At 39.7% G+C, this 18,969-nt stretch overlaps 1 protein-coding gene across 7 annotated transcripts in view; it reads right to left on the reverse strand.

The window, feature by feature from the left end:
• Positions 1-18,969, reverse strand: part of ANKRD44 (ankyrin repeat domain 44) — a 144,221-nt gene that overhangs the window by 32,816 nt on the left and 92,436 nt on the right. For 4 of the 7 annotated variants that reach the window (XM_075028048.1, XM_075028051.1, XM_075028046.1 and 1 more), the window contains 7 exons: positions 16,881-16,995; positions 13,188-13,270; positions 11,770-11,833; positions 9,295-9,363; positions 8,395-8,535; positions 5,464-5,547; positions 4,338-4,449 (listed from right to left, as the gene is read on the reverse strand). In XM_075028048.1, the coding sequence (XP_074884149.1) occupies positions 4,338-4,449; positions 5,464-5,547; positions 8,395-8,535; positions 9,295-9,363; positions 11,770-11,833; positions 13,188-13,270; positions 16,881-16,995 (668 nt within the window). The remainder of the gene's footprint in view (positions 1-4,337; positions 4,450-5,463; positions 5,548-8,394; positions 8,536-9,294; positions 9,364-11,769; positions 11,834-13,187; positions 13,271-16,880; positions 16,996-18,969) is intronic. The other 3 variants (XM_075028052.1, XM_075028049.1, XM_075028047.1) reach the window with 1 other exon arrangement.

The following is an 18,969-nucleotide window of genomic DNA, read 5'->3' on the forward strand; positions in this document are numbered from 1 at the left end:
CTGACTACCGAACACCAAAGAAGTCAGTCCCAATCTAAACAAACGTGAGGTTATTTTTAGAAGTAGGAAAGCAGACGGGAGTTTCAGTTGCTTGTGAGCACACATGCCCATCATTCAGCCTTTATGAATGGCTCCTTACAGATGGAGAAAGAATTCAAGAATCTGCTTCCACTCTTCTCTTTTTAGCAACATCACGTCATTCATTGCAGGGCAACTACCCCACTAACATCCCAGACAACCTAAAGGTCCTCCAGGAAAAAAGCTTCTGTCATTGAGCTCTGTGGTTGAACACACAAACACAAATTTTATTTGTTTGGGTCAAAGGATATGACCTCTTCACTCTTAATCCTTATTTCTTCTAATATCTCTCCTCTGCCCACAAAGAAATTTAGCTAAATTCCAGCTAAGGTATTAGGCTCACAGTAAACACTAAAGTCAAAAAATGAAAATATATTTTCATAGATAAACCAGCCTTTGCTAAACTGTACTTAAATGTGTAAATATTTTGTAATGCTGAGAAGCTATGGTGCTTAAAGCACAGATCGGATCCCTCAGCAAAGGAAACTCCACTGGATACTGCAACTTCTTCAGACTTTTTTTTAAGTGCCCATATATTTAGAAATAAGCTATTTTAGACACCTGTTATAAAAACCAAGGGGGAGAGGGGAAGAAAAAATTAATCTTGCATGGTCTTTTAGAAACTTGACATATTCTGGAACACTGAAATAATTCCCTAACATTTTGCCGAAGTTCAGTATTGTGCATGTAGAGAAATACTAGTAACCATTACTCATAAAATCAAGCTTATTGTTGCACCCACTTTGCCTTAGTTTTGATCAGAATTAAAGCTTCATATTTTTTATGTACTCTCTCCTCTAACAGTTTTATGACCATAAAGAACTGTCTTGTTCTAGGGAAGATAATTCCTAGATATTTTCATCCATGAGCTATCAATAATAAACCAAAAATATTTACCCAAGGAATAAAACAGTAAAATAAGAGTTAATTTGGCACTGAAAAACAATGTTGTCATTTCAATAATCCTGCCTGGAAATCTCTTCTTCAGGTTGTAAGGGATTGGAAATATTTTAGAAGGAGTATTCCGTATGTCAGAGTTCCTGTGATACAAATTAGTGGTTCAAAGTTAGCACTTTCTTAAAAGACATCAATTTATCTCTGTTATCGCACGTGTGAAACCAAAGTAAAAAATCTCCCTGCATATCTACACACATATTTACACTGGAATTAGAGCTGCTGGGCTCCCACTGTTCCTTGAGTAAGAGCAACTAAAAATATTGTGAATCTTATTTTCTTTTTCATTAGCACTGAAGAAAAACAAGAAAAACATATTTCCAAGATACGGCAACAAAACCAGCCAAGTACTCCTCAGACATAACCAGCTGTCCTCACGCACCTACTCTACACACTAACCCAACCTGCAGTGTTAACTGGAATTGGCAGCCACCTCCACCATTACTGAGGAAAGCCCAGTGCATCTCAGGAGAAACGAGGCAAACAGTGTTGCTGTTTTTCTGGATCTACATTGGTTTAGTTTTCAAAACTGATGAACAGAAGGCTTGAGGACTAAGACAGCATTTGATGACTTACTGTTCTCTCTGCTATGTGGAAAAGAAGGGGCTTCTAGCTAAAAGTCATGCCTAGAGGCAATTAAACCTTAGTGGATGCTTCATTCAACTATGAATAACTAGAGCAGTCAATGTACTGTGGCTAATAGCTACCAGAAATAAAGATCATGGTTCATGACAAAGTCCTTGTCATAGGTCCACCACAGAGAGCACAACAACTGTGACCAAGCCACCAGTCAGCCTCACAAGGCAGTGAGGCTCCTTTCCATCTGCACCAGATGAGTTCTTATTGCAGCTTTTAGCCATGAATAATCATAACTCTGTCAAAAACAATTTGATTGCATTGCAGGATAGTGACGTCTATAGATGACACTACTTTACCAGATGCAGCACGTGAATCAACAATTGTCTTAACACCTGGGAGTCTCATGTTGAAAAAAGTGAATAAACCTAAGCACAAGGATTATTTCCATTTCATGCCCATGGCACAATTACCTTTCAGCTACTCAAGACTTTGGTCCTGACCCTTTTGCCATCCTGAATCCAAACAATGCAAAAAAATCAGTGTAAAGGCGGTGCCCATATCAATTAGTCACTGTTATGAAATATAAAGTTATTACACTCAAGCCTTAGTAACCCATTACAGCTAAGGGACAAGTGCTCACATGAACAATACAGAATCAATTTCTGCTGACACTAGGTGCAAAGATGACAAGTCCTGGTCCTACTGCTGATCAATCACACATGCTTTCTAGTACATTTAGCTTTTGTATTCCAGAGAGAAAATGAGATACCTGTCAAGTCCTGAATACCAATGGCAAAATGCTGGTCCCCACAAAACTTTCAGGTAGACATCCTAGCACACAATAGTGGTCCTTTGCATGCAATAGGCTAAAATTTGTAGCAGTTTTCTTTCACCAATGTACACAGAAGAGCTGTATGACTATAACACTGCAAGTGGTGCTTGACCTTGGGTTTCAATACTGCAGCTACAGTCACAAATATGGGGCAACTGACATGGAAAAACATTTAATTTCTCCGCCCAAATACAGAACACTTGCTGCACAGCTGTCTCTAGCTCATAGTTTGCATTTCACCCTCCAAAATTAAAAAAAAAAAAAAAAAAGCGGCAAAACCAAATCCAAACACCTCTGATATGCACTGCATTCCCAGCTCTTCCTTTTGTCTGGCAAGCCTAAGCAACACTAGGTCTCGACAGCAGGTCACTGTCTGCAACTGATATGTTGCCAGAAAATGTGCACAGCAACAAGCAAAAGAAAAGAGAGGGGACCTTGCTCCATGCCTGCTCTACACTAGTAGCACACAGGGTCTATGACATGAAGGCTGAAAGAGAATTCCCCAGTGAAGATGCCGTTATATAGATCACTGCTTGTGCAAGCCAAGCAAGAATCTGGTGATAAGGCACAGGTAAGGTTGCAATACGCATTGCTGTGGCCATGCAAGCGTGGACTTGTACACAGCACAGAGGAGACTACTCTATATATACACCCTTCAAATACCAAGAACATTTGCTTTTGTTCTAAATGGGTGGCAGGCTCAGCAGAAGACCCCTCCACCCCCACGGGCAGAGTCACAAGAGAGCAGCTCTAGGAAAATGCTCTAAACAAGGAAAGGCCAAACTGCTGCCAAAAGCAACAAAGGAGCACTGGTATTTTAAGTGTCTTAAATATACATGCTTGCAGGTGGGAGCTAAAAAGGCTTAACATCCCACCTGAAATTCTGACCCAGAGCTGCCCTCATGTAATTACAGCTCAGGGTTTCCTAGCTGTTGGGACCCTGAGGTAGGCCAGCTGCAGTATTTCTCCTGTGGCAGCAGTGCTGGTAAATGTGGTGTGAAAGCAGCATGTGCTGTGCAGAGCTCCTTTTCAATAATTAAGTACTTTGACTCTTCAACAAAGAAAGAAAGAACCAAACAACATAAAACACTAAACAGCACACGATGTTCTTAAGCCTGAAAACTAAAGCCTGAATATCTATACAATTTTCTAATTGTAGGGGTTTTTTAATTAATCAGTTGGAGCCTACTTATATGTGACACAGTAATGTTGGATCACCCTGTATATCAGGCAGATCGGTTAACACCCATCTTCATGACACTTATTTTTACAAGCCACAAACTTCTATAAATCCATACTATACATCTCCCAAATCCAATTTTTGGCTAAAAAATTTTGGCTTCTTATGAGCTGCAATTTCTAATCATTCAGGTGCAGGATATTAAAAAACAACAAAAACCCCAGTTACATTGCATACGAGGTTAATCTTGATTATTGTAACTTTATCAATGCTGCTATTGTTTCATCAGAGGAAAACAGGCACTGCAGGTATGCAGCTGACAAAAGCTACTCTCAGTTTGCAAGCCAGATAATGTGCCAGCTGTAGAAGGCACATACATCATCATACACGGGGAACTATTTCTTACTACTGACACATACACCAGGAATATTTTGATCACAGTTAAAAATAATTTGAGCACACATAAACTCCACTCAAAGACAACATTTAAGCACCAGCTTGTTGAACAAGGACTGGATTATCAAGATTAACATGTTTTTAAGATACAACTGGTTGCATATATTTGAGTTAACTGCACCATATTGCAAATTTTCACAGATTTGTGAATATCCAGAGAATTCAAATAGTAACCATCAGGGAAGTTCGTAATAGTAGCAGCATATACGTACACATATATCAGCAGTTAAGAGACCTCCAAACTGTCTGAGCACTCACCAGTTCCAAACACTGCCGGTGCCCATATGCAGCAGCATAATGCACAGTGTTGTACCCCTCTTTGTCTTGGATGGACGGATTGGCATCATTTTGTAGAAGGAACTCTAGACACCTGTGGACAATTCACTCATTTAAATGAGAGCTCAAAATATTTAACAGACATCTCTCACTGCAACTAGGAGTGGCGCTGAAAACTGGCAGTTAATTCTGTATTTCTAATGGCACCTCAAATCACTAACACACTTCCCTCTTTTCACCAATAGCTCCCCACATTTACCACTTTTTAAACCAGAAAATCCCTACTCATCTTTGAAGATCTTCCTCATAAACAACAATCTTCAACCCAACCTTTGCTAGTCTAGATCACATAATTTTCTATTACAAAGCCCGAAAAAAACCAACACAACTCTGTACCATTATGTAAACAGCCTAGAATTGTTACTACTGTATGTAAAAACTCATAGATCAAACCATTGGCCTCCAAACATGCACTATGGCAAGCTGAAAAATAAAGACGTAACTGAGTTAATTTCCTGGCATGTACATTCATATATATACTTTCTTCTTTGTTGGCCTTTTTTTTTTTTTTTTAAACCGTGTGTTTTTCAAAGGATCCCTTATGCTCTTTATAGTGCCTGCCACTTTTTCTTATACCATCAAGAAAACATAATTTTGTTATTAGTACTTTCTTTCATAGCTTGTAATTTGTAGTGAATGTAAGGCTGTCATATGAAAAAGAGGATTTTTAAAACAAAAAATTCATTAAGCACCTAGATGAAAATGTCAATCCGAGTAAACAGAGGAAGCCATTGGCTACTTCTTTTTGCAACATACATGCTCAGTGCAAAACATTAAAATAAGACAGTGCATGATACTAAAGAATTATTAAATTACTGAAGCAGTACATTTTCAATCAAGAAACAGCAACAAGCACAGAAACAGAAATATTAGGGAATCTATGCACAGAGAAGAGTGTAGAGCTTTTTTCTTTAGGTTAGCCCTCATTAAAGCCAAGCATTGTGTTTAGCAGAGCAATGAATGAGCAAAAGCAGAGTGTAAACTGCAGCCCAAAGCAGTGGTATTCTCCAGAAATGGAGTCCAACTGCTTTACTGACACCAAACTTACAATGCAGCTTCTTTTTCCTTCATCTCACTGGCTCTTTCAAGTTCTTCAGCATTTTCATGGGAGTTACCTAAAATATTCTTTCTTCTTAGCGTAAAGGACAGAAAAATTCACTTACTTTCAAAACATCATACCAGTGATTTTGACACAGTCTGCCACCCATCCCCAAACTCCTCTTCAAGGAGTTGACCTCTTCCAGTCAACAGTAAGAATTACGCAAGTTAAACAAATGTACTGCATGGGTCTGCAGCTAATAAGTTTTGCAAGCAACAGAGACAACTACAACATGGTAGTTTATCATCCTGCAAGTCAATGCCAGAAAAAAAACCCAGAAAATTCTGATTTCTATCAGAAACAGTTTGATCATCACTTTCTAGAATCCTTCCATTTCTCCCACAGCAATGTTGCACATTTTGTTTCCTTTGCAGAGAGGAACTCAGGATTACCACAGCTTGCTTCTTCCTACAGTAACCTGCTAGTTCTTCTCTAATATTTAAGATTTAGAGAAACTTTAATTGCTGATACTAAATTGGTCTATCTTGAATCTGCATTAGCTGTATTGCTGACTCTCCTCACTTTCTGTGAAGTATCTTGGCAACACCATGTGGCACTCTTAAGTCAGATTCTTTAGATTCTTCAAAGAGCTCAGCATGTCTTCATATTCCTGCACACCCAGATCATTTTAGGCACCTCTGCTTCCCAGCTGGATGGATGGCAGACAGAAGACTATGTTCTGTGATCTTACAATCATGACCTTGTGATTATGATCCTTCTTGGCCACCAAGGCTAACACAGAATACATTTACAAACTGCTATCATCATGGATTAGTAGCTCAAAAGGTTTGTAGGACAGTTTGCTAATTTCAATCGCAATGTAACATGCAAATTCCAGACTGGATTCTGCACAATGCAGAACAGTACATTCTTTCTTTAATATGCAATTTCCCATTTGTAATATCAAGATTTGACATTCTTCCTGTGAGTGCTAGCAATAATGGGTTGTTCTACAAATGCAAGGTCTGTCTGATGTTCACTGACTCAGAGAAAACTTAATTATAAATAAAATAACTCCCCTGAATATTAGCACTGGAAGCTCATAAACAGTACTCATGTGTTGTGCTGAAGTCCTACCTGCATCTGCTTTCAGTTAACTACAAATCAGTGAGATCCCAAAATAAGATTCCCTGAACAGAGTAAGTGATGATCTGGAGAAAAAGTACATACTCAGAAACTGCAAGCATCTATTTAATGAAAATGCTGTTGTGATTTCCATTGCAGGAAAGGGTACTTTCTGAAGACCATAACCAACAACAGTCACCAAAATAGCTGAAACAGTAGGGCAACCTTGTTGCACCAAGACTTCTCCCTGCTCATTAACTGTCCACATCCAAAGTTAAATAATTATGAATATTCTTTGGACTGAGATTGCCTGACCTTGGGAGGTTTTTTGCCATTCAGCAGGAAAAAAAATATGCTGACCTATAAAATCACAGACTGCAAATAGTATTTCATCTATGTAACAATGATTCTTCCAGAACATCTCAAACTGGAAAATTTAATGAGAAGACAGCATCACCACATCAGAATCAATTTAGGTTTGGACTATGAGGGCAAATAAAGGCCACATACTCCTGCCACTGTTCAGGTGTTAACTAAAAGTAAGCTTTTTTTTTTTTTAAATTAGTGATGGAAGTAGATAGCTAGATCCTGAAGTTAACCAATAGCTTGCTTAAATGCAGGAACTTCACCTATGAAGAGACAAAAGCTAAAAAACACATACCAAATTGCCATTCTCAACACCCTGAGTAACACCTCACCCTGACAAGACAGAATTAGAAACAGCCAGTGGTGAAAGCCTTCCTACAACCCTACTCTGTAATGTCAAGCACAGACCTTTGAAGATCCTGCTGCATTCTTCTCAGCACTGTTCAGGTTTGAGGGTGATAGGGAAGACATTTTTTATATTGCAAATGATGAAGAAGCCACCAAGGCTCTGGTATGGCATCCAAACCTCTGCTATAAAGTTAAGCTGAAGTTTTCCTGCAGTGGCTTTGAGGTGGTATTCTGCTGGGAATGAGCCAGACATTTCTACCAGACCTCACTATACAAGAAACCAAAAAAATAGTTCCTTAGTGTCTAGAGGAATGAGACAGAGAAACATGGGATGACCTAAAATTAATGCAGGTCACTAACAGTTTTAAGAGAGAACTAACAGGATAATTGAGCCTGGTTTATATGGTACATTACAAGGAAGAGATTGCCAAAATATGCAACTAGCCAGGAATTAGAAATTGCAGTCACTAACCACAGGATTTCTAAGTTTTGCAGCTGTTCTCCCCCTTTCTCACAAGAACGACACTGCATTCTGCCACAGGATATTCCCCAGGCCTCTCTCTCTTTAAAGTCTCTAAAAGGCAACCTGTTTGGACAGGGTAAGCGTTTTTATCATCTCTGACAGTTGAGAGAGACTGATGGGTAGATCTAGCCCATCTTTTCCAGAAAGTCTGTCAGAATGGCCAGATGTCTGTCTGTCACTGCAGCCCATCTAGGAAAACCTCTCCTTCTGCTGTTTCTTGCTCCATCCCTTCTGATGGACTTCCAAAGCAGATGTAGAAATTCTCTGAGCATACTCTTGTGAGGAAACCACACAGAGGAAAACAGAAGACAAAATGTTCTGAAAATAGTTCAGTAGGACAGGGTGGCTGCAAAACTGTGCATTACACCAAAGGTAAACTGTAGAGCTGAAATGCTACATCATGTGGTGATTTGGCTTATAGTCAGAGCAACTCAGTGTGGAGTTATGCACACATCTGAGAGAAATTCCTTTGCTAGCAAGATCATTTTTTGGGCTCATGACATAGCATCACGAATAGAATAGAATGACACTGATATAGCAAAACACTTTAAACAAGGAACACAAAGAGGCTTTCTTACTTTCGGTCCATGTCAGAAGCAGCAGCATAGTGCAAAGGGGTGCGTCCCCAGTCATCTGTTTCATTAATATTGGCTCCTGTTGTCACCAGTGTCTCAATACAGTGGAAATGACAATTTGCAGCTGCATAGTGCAAAGGTGTCCTGGAACATAAGTGACAATTACCTCATATTCCAATATGCACCACTGAAGATAAAGATACATCTTAATTGTTGCATTCCTACAGATTTTCAGCAGTCAGTATCAGCACCTTATGTTCCTGTGATGAAACGAAAACTTATGGAAATTCAACAAAATATTGTGTTAACAGGAAGTTTCAGTGCTCCTACGAAGCCTAATAAGATACAGATCATCAATCTGCATCTTGTAAACAACCTATCCCCTGTGATGGCCTCTTCTTTGCTGTGCATACACACTACTTTCTTCCAGTTTGGAGGCAGAGCAAAGCATGGTGTCCCTCACAGCATCTTATTTAGCTGACATAGCAACACTCATTGCAACACTTCATATGGGGAAAAAAAAAACTCTAGGAAGCCCATCAAATGGCAGCAATCCTCCCATCATAAGTCAGGTGTTGTCTTGGGCACACAAGCACAAGAATTTAGGCAATAAGAGAAGCAATAAGGAAAAAACCCCCAAACTGTGATATTTTTAAAACAGAAAACTCAAGACAGTGCGATAGCTTTTATGTATTTAATGAAGTCTGCACCTGTATGACCTATATGTCTGTCTGGTATATAACTGCAGCAGCAAGAGTTCTGCAGGGATGGCCAAACTCCTACTGTATTTTACTGCCATTTTTCATAGAACATGTGATTTCCAGACTGAGGTGGTCTTTCTTCCTTGCATGCTAGATTCTTTTTTTTTTTTTCTTTTTTAAATGAGCTTCAAAATTTACCTACCTCCCACATTTGTCCTTCTTATTAAAATCTGCTCCACTGCTTTGCAAGAGTTTTATACATTCAACATTACTGGAAAGAGAAGTAAAGAAAACAAGACATGAACAAACCAGAAGTTTATATCTGTGTTGCCCCCTGCCCCCAAAAAGGAAAAAGTTACGGTAACTATTTTTGTATTATTTCCCATGCAGAAACAGGGTACAGCCAAATACAATGTGAAATTCAATCAAACAGAAAATAAGGCTTCAAAAAACTATTTCCTTTTTTTCTTGAAAACCTCAAACTTCTGCAGAGGAAAAAAAAATTTTCCAAAGAAAGCACAGTAAATGTGATCTGAATTCAGTGTTTGGAGATTTTCAATGGGAGCCGTACTCTAATGCTTCCCACACTGAACTGGTATTTTATAAGAGAAATTTAAAAGTAAGTTGTTGCTAGCATATAAAATGCCAGTATAATAATGAAGAGGTGACATTTAACGAAATCCACCCCTGTTCAGCAAAGCATTCAAGAGTTAGCAGTTTGTTCAAATCCTGTTTACTTAGTGAGATTTAATCACAAGAGTTACTTTTAGGCTTATTCTCATATGATTTCTTGACTACTGTTGACAAATCACATCTCCAAGTGCTTTGTTGAAGAAGGGTCATAGCTAGTTAAAGTGATTGTCGTATCAATATTGCATCTATATAAGTGGATGAGTTGCACTCCATTGCTTTGTATCTAAAGAATTCACCACATCATAGCTGCTTCATCTTGTTTAAAGCCAGGTGATTTTTAATAGAAAATAAAACAGCTGAATTCTCACGTCTTTTGTAATTCAAGTGAATAAATGCATGACTCCAATCCAGAAAATGACATAAAGAAATGCAGCACTTTCCAAGACTCCTTGTCTTTCACAGGGGCAATAAATCATTTGGGTTCACAATAAGATGAGCAGGCCTTTGAAGTATGTTCTTTTCCTAGTACCCATGCAACTCCCTTTAATGTAATGGGAGTAACAGGCATGTGTCAGGAAAAAAACCAAATGCCTTTTGTATAGCTCCAGTAAAAAAAAGGTTGGATGCAATACATTGACATTACGTTCATCCCTACTCTAAACTGCTGTTGCATAAAATAGCTACAGAACACTCACCACAACGTACTAAAAATAAAAACACTTGTTCATGATGACAATTGTAGTAAACCACTGGAAAAACATGGTTTATTTTCATGAGCCACTTGTGCTTCTTATGAAGCCTCTCCTCTTTAGGACTTCCAGGTTGTTTTTGTTATTCTTTTGGGGTGCAGCCTTATCAAAGAGGTAGCATCTGAACTATACTATAATAATCTCCAACCAAGCAACCGTCATAGCTCCTCTATTAATGTGAGAGAAGTATCAAGAAGAGTAATACCACAAGAATAATAAAAACAGTATTTGGATTAATTTTATTAGGTTTTTTTAATAACAAAAACTTTGCGATATACATTTTGGTCCACTGAGAAGAAAAAACAACTTCCAGAAAGACTGCCAAGTATTTGCTGTGCATGACCATTTCTGCTTGCTATAAGCACAGAGAATCCAAGCTGGGTTCTAGCCAAGGCTCCATTTCAGCTGTTTTCTGAGCCATAAAGTACTCAACAGAAGAGTCAAAACTCAATGCTTGCCAAATATTTTGTCCTTTTACTAGGTTAACTTCACAGCACTCCACTGACAATTATTTGGAAATACTTAAGCTAACTGGATGCTACATTTACAACTTAAATTGACACATTTCAGTTATTATTTGTTTCCACTTCTGGCCTCCCAGCACTTATCAGAAATGCATCACCCTGAGAAAATGACAGTCTTTTGACTTTCTAATTTGGAGGTTGGGGCTGCTTGTTTGTTTTCGGGGGCAGGGGGGGTGTGTGTGTTGTTGGTTTGGTTTGTTGGTTTTTCTTTTAGAAAATTTTAAACTTGCACCTGAAAAATGGGAAAGAGGGAGACGAGCTGCATTTGGACTCCAGGGTTGCAATCTGATGGGCACTGTTGTGTAGTTGCATTTTCGGACAAGGACACAGTCCAAAGGTGGAGGCCAGGTATAACTCCCCTGCCAGTAGCATCCCAGGAGCTACAGCTCCTCCTCCTCATTTGCTTTGCCCTAGGAACTGATGATTTCCTGCTGACTGCTGGCCCTCAGCGACCATTGTGGCCAACAGACAGACCGGGGTGAGTATGCAGTAGCCCCTTCTAAAGCTGAAGCAGTCTTCACAGGCGCGTGAAAAGAAAGAGTTTTACCCTATGCCTGAAACCCATGCTTCAAATCACTTGTTTGCAAGCAACCCCTACATGAGGACAGTGGCAAAAGACAGCCTCAAGTGACCCAAATTTGACATCGGCCTGCTTTGCTTCCCTTGCACCGCAATAAATTCCTCTGTGGATGGCACAGTCAAGTTGGCTGGCACCAAATCTGCAACGAAGCCACAAAATAACTTACAACAGCTACAGTCACAGCTACTCACCCTCCTGCAGCGGCAGCGTGGAGGCACGTTCTTCCAAAACTATCAGGGGTGTCTATTTCAAAGCCTGCAGACAGCACGTGCTCATTACTAAACAAGGACACTATGCTATACTTTTGTCCTAGTTAAACCACAAGAAACATTGCAGAGACAGAAAAATCAGTTAGTTGGAAAAAAAACAGAACGCAAGCAACTACAGTCAGAAAGAGGTTGTCACGGGAACGGCGAGCAGCTGCTCCAGTTTGGCAGCTCTATAAAAAGAGCTGCAAAGTCGACGAGCATCTATTTCCGCATCCAGCTCTGCGCCACATCCCTATTTAAAACCATGTGACAGGCATTTATGAAGCAGATACTTGTCAAGAGGACTGCAACAGCAGGACACAAAGACAGAAAACATGAAGAAATGAGGAAAAACCACAGCGTCAGCCTGAACATGAAATGGAGCCATTTTTATTGTGTGTGGATCTTCAGGTTGGAAAGAGTCTTCCAGTAACACGCAGGGATATTCATCAGGATGCACAAGGCCACAGATATAAGCCTGGCAGTATTAACTCTGGTCACCCAGAGCTTTTTCTCTTCCTTCCTGATCTAGTGGTCAAGGCCAGAGCATGCCAAGGTTTAATGTAATGGGGTATGTAATTGCCATTTTTCACACTTTTTTTATATCCTACAGGACTCAAGTTTAGGGGAAAAAGTAGTTGTAGGAGATTTTACATGTTAAGTAATGAAGCAATTTTCTACAAAAAGCATATAATCTCCTTATGATTTTTTAACTCATGGGAACTCTTGCCTGGAAAACAAGAATTTGGGATTTAGCACCTGATTACTGCCTCTTTTGAAACGGCTGCATCAGCAAACGCCTGCTGCTTCTGCTTTGGGCTCTGGTGAGGGTCCTGAGACTGCTCTCTCAACACTACACTTCCACTCGTTTCCCCTCTTGTGCCCACAGAGCTTTGGCCAGCCTAACTCCTTTACTCTGTCTGGATTCAGAAACACACTTCAGCTGTATCTAAAAAACATCATCATCAGTGAGATGTAAACACCTGCTCCCGTGCAGGCCCCAAGGAGAGAATTTCCTGAATTATCCCTTTGGGGGAAAAAAACCCAAACCAAAACAGCATCCCACATTCCTACAGTTTGGGAAAGGGTCCTAAATTTCCTCCCTCCTCCTGGTGTATTAATATAAACTCTCTGAACCTGCCAGGAGAAAAGAGCTTCGGGCATGACCAATACAGGATGCAGGAAGTACCAGCATGCCGTTAGGAAAGCCTCACGCGCTCCCGTCCACCACACCACGCAGCCGAACACAGCAGCACAGGAAGTCTTTCATTTGAACAATCCACAGCAATGAGTATAAAGGGGCTGTAAGCAGCAGAGACACACACTACTCGAGCTCCACAGACACTGCAGGATTTACTTACCCGATGACAACAATTTCCTGCAGCAGTCTGAGTGAGCATTCAGCGCTGCTAGGTGTAAAGGGAACATGTTGTGGATCCCGCACCTGAAAGGCACAACAGCCTCATTACACAGAGTCATGTGAAAATGCAGGTTGCATACAGACATAATGCATCAAAAGCTCCTTCCACAAAGGCAGCATCTTTTATCCTTTTCGAGGAAGATTCTTCCTGCCATGTTATTTTTATCCGTATTTCCTTACCAGCCTTCTCAGGAGCTAAAAATATTCTGATACAGCAAAGTCTTGGCATTATGCTTTGAACAGAATGTGGCAGGAAGGTTTCTAAAAATTCAAGGTGAAAGCCAAGGTGAGGAAGGAAGCCAGAGAGCAGATATTGCTCGGGTCAATTTCCCGGTGTGCAATGCACAAATTTCTGCATCAGCTACACATACTGCAACTGTCATTCTGAGGTAAAAGTAAATGCTGAAATCTTCTCAATATTATTTCTGAAATCCATTTTTCCTGCCATTAACATCCTTTAGATAACTGTCATGCAGATTTTCAAAGCCTCCCTTTCTTCCCTTTCTCTCTCCCCTGGGGCTGGGGTAGCTGATGACTCTTCTTTCACACTTTCCTCTAGGCTGCTGTGACACTTGCAGTTTTCTTCCCACACCCTGAGAACTAAACACCTAATTTTCCTATTTGCTCCAGCTACTCTCCTCACACTCCCTTTCATTTTTTCCCCCCTTTAACACATGACCCTCTTTTCAATTACACTATAAACTTCTCAGAGCAGACATGCTGGCTAAAAAAAAACAAAAAAAAACAAAAAAAAAACAAAAAAAAAATCAAACGGGTAGGCACCTATCATTAGGCTAAATCTGTATCAGGCAACCATGCAGTTTTTAAACAAGCCGAGCACTCAGCAGCTTTTATCAATACCAGTAAATCATCCCAGTTCAGTCCCTAAGCATGCCGCTGTTTGCTGTCTTAGAAGACTTTTAGGTTTGGATATCTTGGCTTCTGTCATTTAGCATTGTTTTGTGAAAAGCATCTTGTTATTCTAGAAATACTGTCCTACTGGCAGTCCTCCAAGTGCACATAAATATAGAGCCTCTGAAACCAACTATCTCGACAAGATTATCATCTACTGCCTGCTTCAGCAGATATATTTTTGAAAAATGACAAACTCTTGAACAATAGCAGATGGATTCATATCTGCAAGACAGTTGGTGCATGGGAGAGTATGATCACCTCATGGAAGAGGATCTCAGATATGGACCCAAAGATAAAGGAACTTGTCTTTCTGCAAGACTCACCATAAATCATAAATACTTATGAAGCTTTAGACAAAAATGAATGTGGATGTTTATAAAGACATCTTGCTCTCTGCAACATTTTATACATATATGTATTTAACTACTTTTGGTTTGTTTTTAAAAAACTTATTCTTTCCAGAATCCACAGGCCTATCCTTTCTCTGTCTTAATGTTAAATGCATCCTCCTCGCTGCTTCACTACACTTAGGAGTGACTTGTGGTGCTGTACAAATTTTAATTTTGCTAGTGTCAGCATCTACATCTTAGAGTAAATCTATTAAAAGATGATCTGACAACCTATCCTTTGAAGGAAACAGCACAAGCTCCACCAAGCTGCTGCATCTGTATAAACAGGTTGCAGTTTTTAGCTGTGGATTCATTTATTTAAGCTAACATTGGACATTCTGTATTGCTGTGCTTCTTCCTACACCCATTTCTCTCTATCTTCTCCTCCATCTAGTTATCTAAAGTAATATTTTTCTTCTTTTAGGTCAAGATTTCCACCCAGCACTTTTTGGCCGGTTTCCATTGAAATACACTATCTGCACATCTGCTAACCAGTGTCACACTTCTATAGCACTGTTCACACTGGTTCCTCCCATCACTTACACACTTTCTCCTTTAAATGCAGTCGCCTCAAAGACTGACTGAGCTGTCTGCAGTTGTTGCTAACAATGCTGCAGAATTTTCTTTTCAAAGCCAGTTTGGGGAGCTCAGCCAGAGTTATTTACATGCAGCACATATGAAAGCCCATTTCCAGTGTTTCAATGCTCCTTGTTTAGTACAGACAGTAGCATCATTTGGATCTGCCTGGTATCTCTGAGTCAACTTCTTATTTCACTTATTTTTGCTGCTGGAAAAAGTATTTTATTTGATCAATGTTCCAGCCACCCAAGTGTGAAATAGAAATTTCTAACTGGATAACCCTGATTCCAAGAGTGGGCTATCCCACTACATCTCATTTTCCCTTTAAACCTCAAGATAAGAGACAGACTAAGACTTACTGTATTGGAGAAAGAGCTAGGAAAAATAGGCATCTATTTAGACACCAAGATCTTCATGCTGGCTATGTTAATAAAATCCAGTGACGTTAGCTGAAGCCTGTGAAATTTCATTATCCATGCCAATTGAAGATCTGTTCCACCTTCCAAGTTTGCATGGTGACAGTCGTACTTGATAAAGGAATATGGGCAAATGTGCCACTTTCTTAAACATAGTCAAGCAAACAGACAAAATACTGAGAGCTGCAAGTATCTTCAAAATTAAAACCAGCTCATTTGCATCTGAAAGCAGGTTTTCCTAATTAGGTAAGTCAAGAGAAGTCACTGATTTCTATGGTAGGTTCTAGGTAGAAGACTTTTAAAACCTATTTTGGAAACATGTTGAGGTAATTGCCAAAAACTTACATTCATGAAATCAGATGCTGCTGTTAAACACCTGGTACAGATATCCCTCATAGTATTGCATTACTCTGGTCTTATACCCCTTTGTTTACCTTCAGATTTGCTATTTTCTTTTGACAGACTATAAGAACCTGAACATAACTAACCAATACTCAAGTACTCTTAAAAATAAAAATAAACATGTTGCCAATGTTTGAGTTGACAACACTTATCATATTGTAGGTGCAGTCTTGACATTTGTGCAAGAAAAAAAAAAAACAAACAAAAAATTGAATTGAAGCAGAAAGCACTAACAACATTTAGAAATGTGTCTAATTTCAATTCTTTGTCCTTCTATTCAAAAAAGACTCCCAAACTCACAAATCAGATAAAAGCAGCCCTATTATTTCAGCCATCTGAATATCAGAAACCATGCAACATCAAGACAGGCTCTTGTTAAACTGAGATCAGAAATACTTTAGTAATACTTTGCAATACTGCATTTCTATCGATTACCCTATGTCATACCAAAAGATACAAGACAAAAGAATAATCACCATGTATGACAGACCACTAAACATTAGGCTAATTTAGATACCAAGGAATACGCACACAATTCCCTTGAAAGGCATCCGAATTTTTTTCAACTACGTTTCCTAGACAAACTCATTGCTACAGACTTTCTGGAATAACTATGATCAAGATGCACTTTAGATACATATGTACTTCATGTACATTATATACCACTGTGCCACATCAATGTTTCAGGAGAAAGAAGAAGTACTTGTACTCCTTGTAACTGCATAACTGGGCACAACAGGAACTTAGCAGGGCTTCCTTCCCCTCCATACTTCCTGAGTGTTCATATTTTAGCCCCATGTCACCCACTGAAGTACAGTACAATTATGCTTATTCATTTTAACCTTCATATACTTCAGAACCTGAGGAATAGCTGTTTCCAGGCATCAGACACAACACTTGATCATGAGAAACAGCTCCACTTCAGCCACCTACTTGGCAGTATCAGCTCCGCTGGTTATGAGGGTGTTAATCAAAAGCTCATGTCCGTATCTTGCAGCCACGTGCAGAGGGGTGTTACCATCCTTATCAACACAGTCGATTTCCCCTCCTGCAAAAGACATTTTCATACAGTTTAACACTGAAAGATTAAGCATGAACCAGTGACCACAAACGTTATTTCTCTCTAGCGAATACAGCATAAGCAGTCCAGCCACAGGCACTGAATTTGAGAGACCAAGAACCAGCACACAGCAAGCTGTCAGCTGTCACCCACTGGTACTTAACGTGGTCTGGCAGCAGCATTTTCATCTCCCTCTCCAACTGCAGTGGTGGGGAAAATGGTGGGAAATAGGTGAACAGGATGACATACGATGGTAAAGTACACGATACAGACCTGCTGCTCATCTAAAGGTACAAATGGATGCCTTGAATTAAACTAACAAAATAAACTGCTGAAACTATGCCCTTATTCATAAAGGCATTGCCACTCAACCTTACCTGTAAGGCACTAATGTTAAATAAGAGTTCATTCAAGAGGCCAGCAGGAACACACTGCAAACAACAAGAGTGTTGTGTCCTTTCTCTGTGTCTTACCAAAGAACAACCAAACAGCGCTTAAGTAGAACTTTTCCTGTTGCAATTTAAGCCTGTCATCTCATGTTTTATCTTCATAAGCAGGAAAAATAAATTATTTCTTTCTTCTCTGCTGCGGCTTTTGACTCATGCAAAGATTGCTATCAAGCCCTTGTTTTCTTTTTGGACCAAGGAACTGTAATTTTTTCAGTCTCTCCTTGTAAGTCAGGTTTGCTGCATTCCAGCTATTCTCGTCCTTCCCCCAGTCCTCTCCAGCTGGCCCACATCCTTCTGGAAGTAAAATGTCAAAAGGCAGAAACAGTATTACAGCTGACATCTCCCAACACTGAGCTGAGCAAAAGGATTACTTCATGCCTGCTGGCTACGCTCCTATCTATACACTCCTGTACATTGTACAGCACCGTGTACATTGTTGATCTTTTTTTTTTTTAAGCACCATAACACTGTTGAATTGTGGTCAACAAGCTTCTGATCCTCTACAAGCCCCAGAACCTTTCTGGAGGAACTGCCACCCACCTGGCTGTTGCCATTCTGAACTTGTCCAGCTGATACTCCTGCCTGTGTGTGTGATCTTCCCTTTGTTTCACTTGCATTATCCTTTTACAGGATCATTTTCCATTTCCATTTCTCCACCTTCTGCCAAACTAACAGTCTCTCCCAACTTCATGTCTTCTCCAAATGTTAAAAGCACATTTTCTATTCCACTATCCAAGTTGTTAATGAAAATAGTGGGTAGTTCCAGACCCAGGGGGGAAACTGAAAACGCCCTCACTACACCTTCCATTTCAACAACAATCCATTTATTACTAATCTCCAAGTGTAGTTTTTCAACTAGTTATGTACGAACACTGTAATATTTTTAATACTCCACTAGTTTGCTGTGAGAATATTTTATGAAAGCATGTAAAAAGTCTTGCTAACATCAGGATATGGTAGTGTTTACTGCATGTCCACTATTCACAGGAGATAACAGGCCAGAACTGCAACAAGGAAAGTTCTAGCAAAGCACTGTACAGCATTTTCTAATGGTAAATAAAGATCAGTGAAATGCTGGAACAGGTTCCCTGGGGTGGGGCCTCCACCAGCGGAGGTCTCCATGAACATTACCTGCCCACAGAAAAGTCAGAGGACTGTGCTGTGTTCACAAAGCCTATTACTCTGCTGTAGAAGAGAATTATGATGCTTCAGCATCTTTTACTCTTGAGAAATCTATGCCAGATATTGCCCACTCCTCCCTAACTGTTTACAAACAGTTTGTTCATTCCCTATTTTTAACAATAGGTATCACATTTGCAATTTTAAGGTAATCCATTCTTCCTCTACAAGTCGCTAGAAGTAGCAGCCAGAAATTGAGACATCTTTGGCCAACTCATTAAGTACTGCAGAATGAAACTCCATTTTTTTAAATCATTGACATTTCTGTCTTCCACAATATCCCACAGCAATGAGGCATAAAGTCACTTGCAATCAGATCTGTGTACAACACTAA

The sequence above is a fragment of the Buteo buteo genome, chromosome 5 (assembly GCF_964188355.1).
Source record: "Buteo buteo chromosome 5, bButBut1.hap1.1, whole genome shotgun sequence".
Lineage (NCBI taxonomy): Eukaryota > Metazoa > Chordata > Aves > Accipitriformes > Accipitridae > Buteo > Buteo buteo.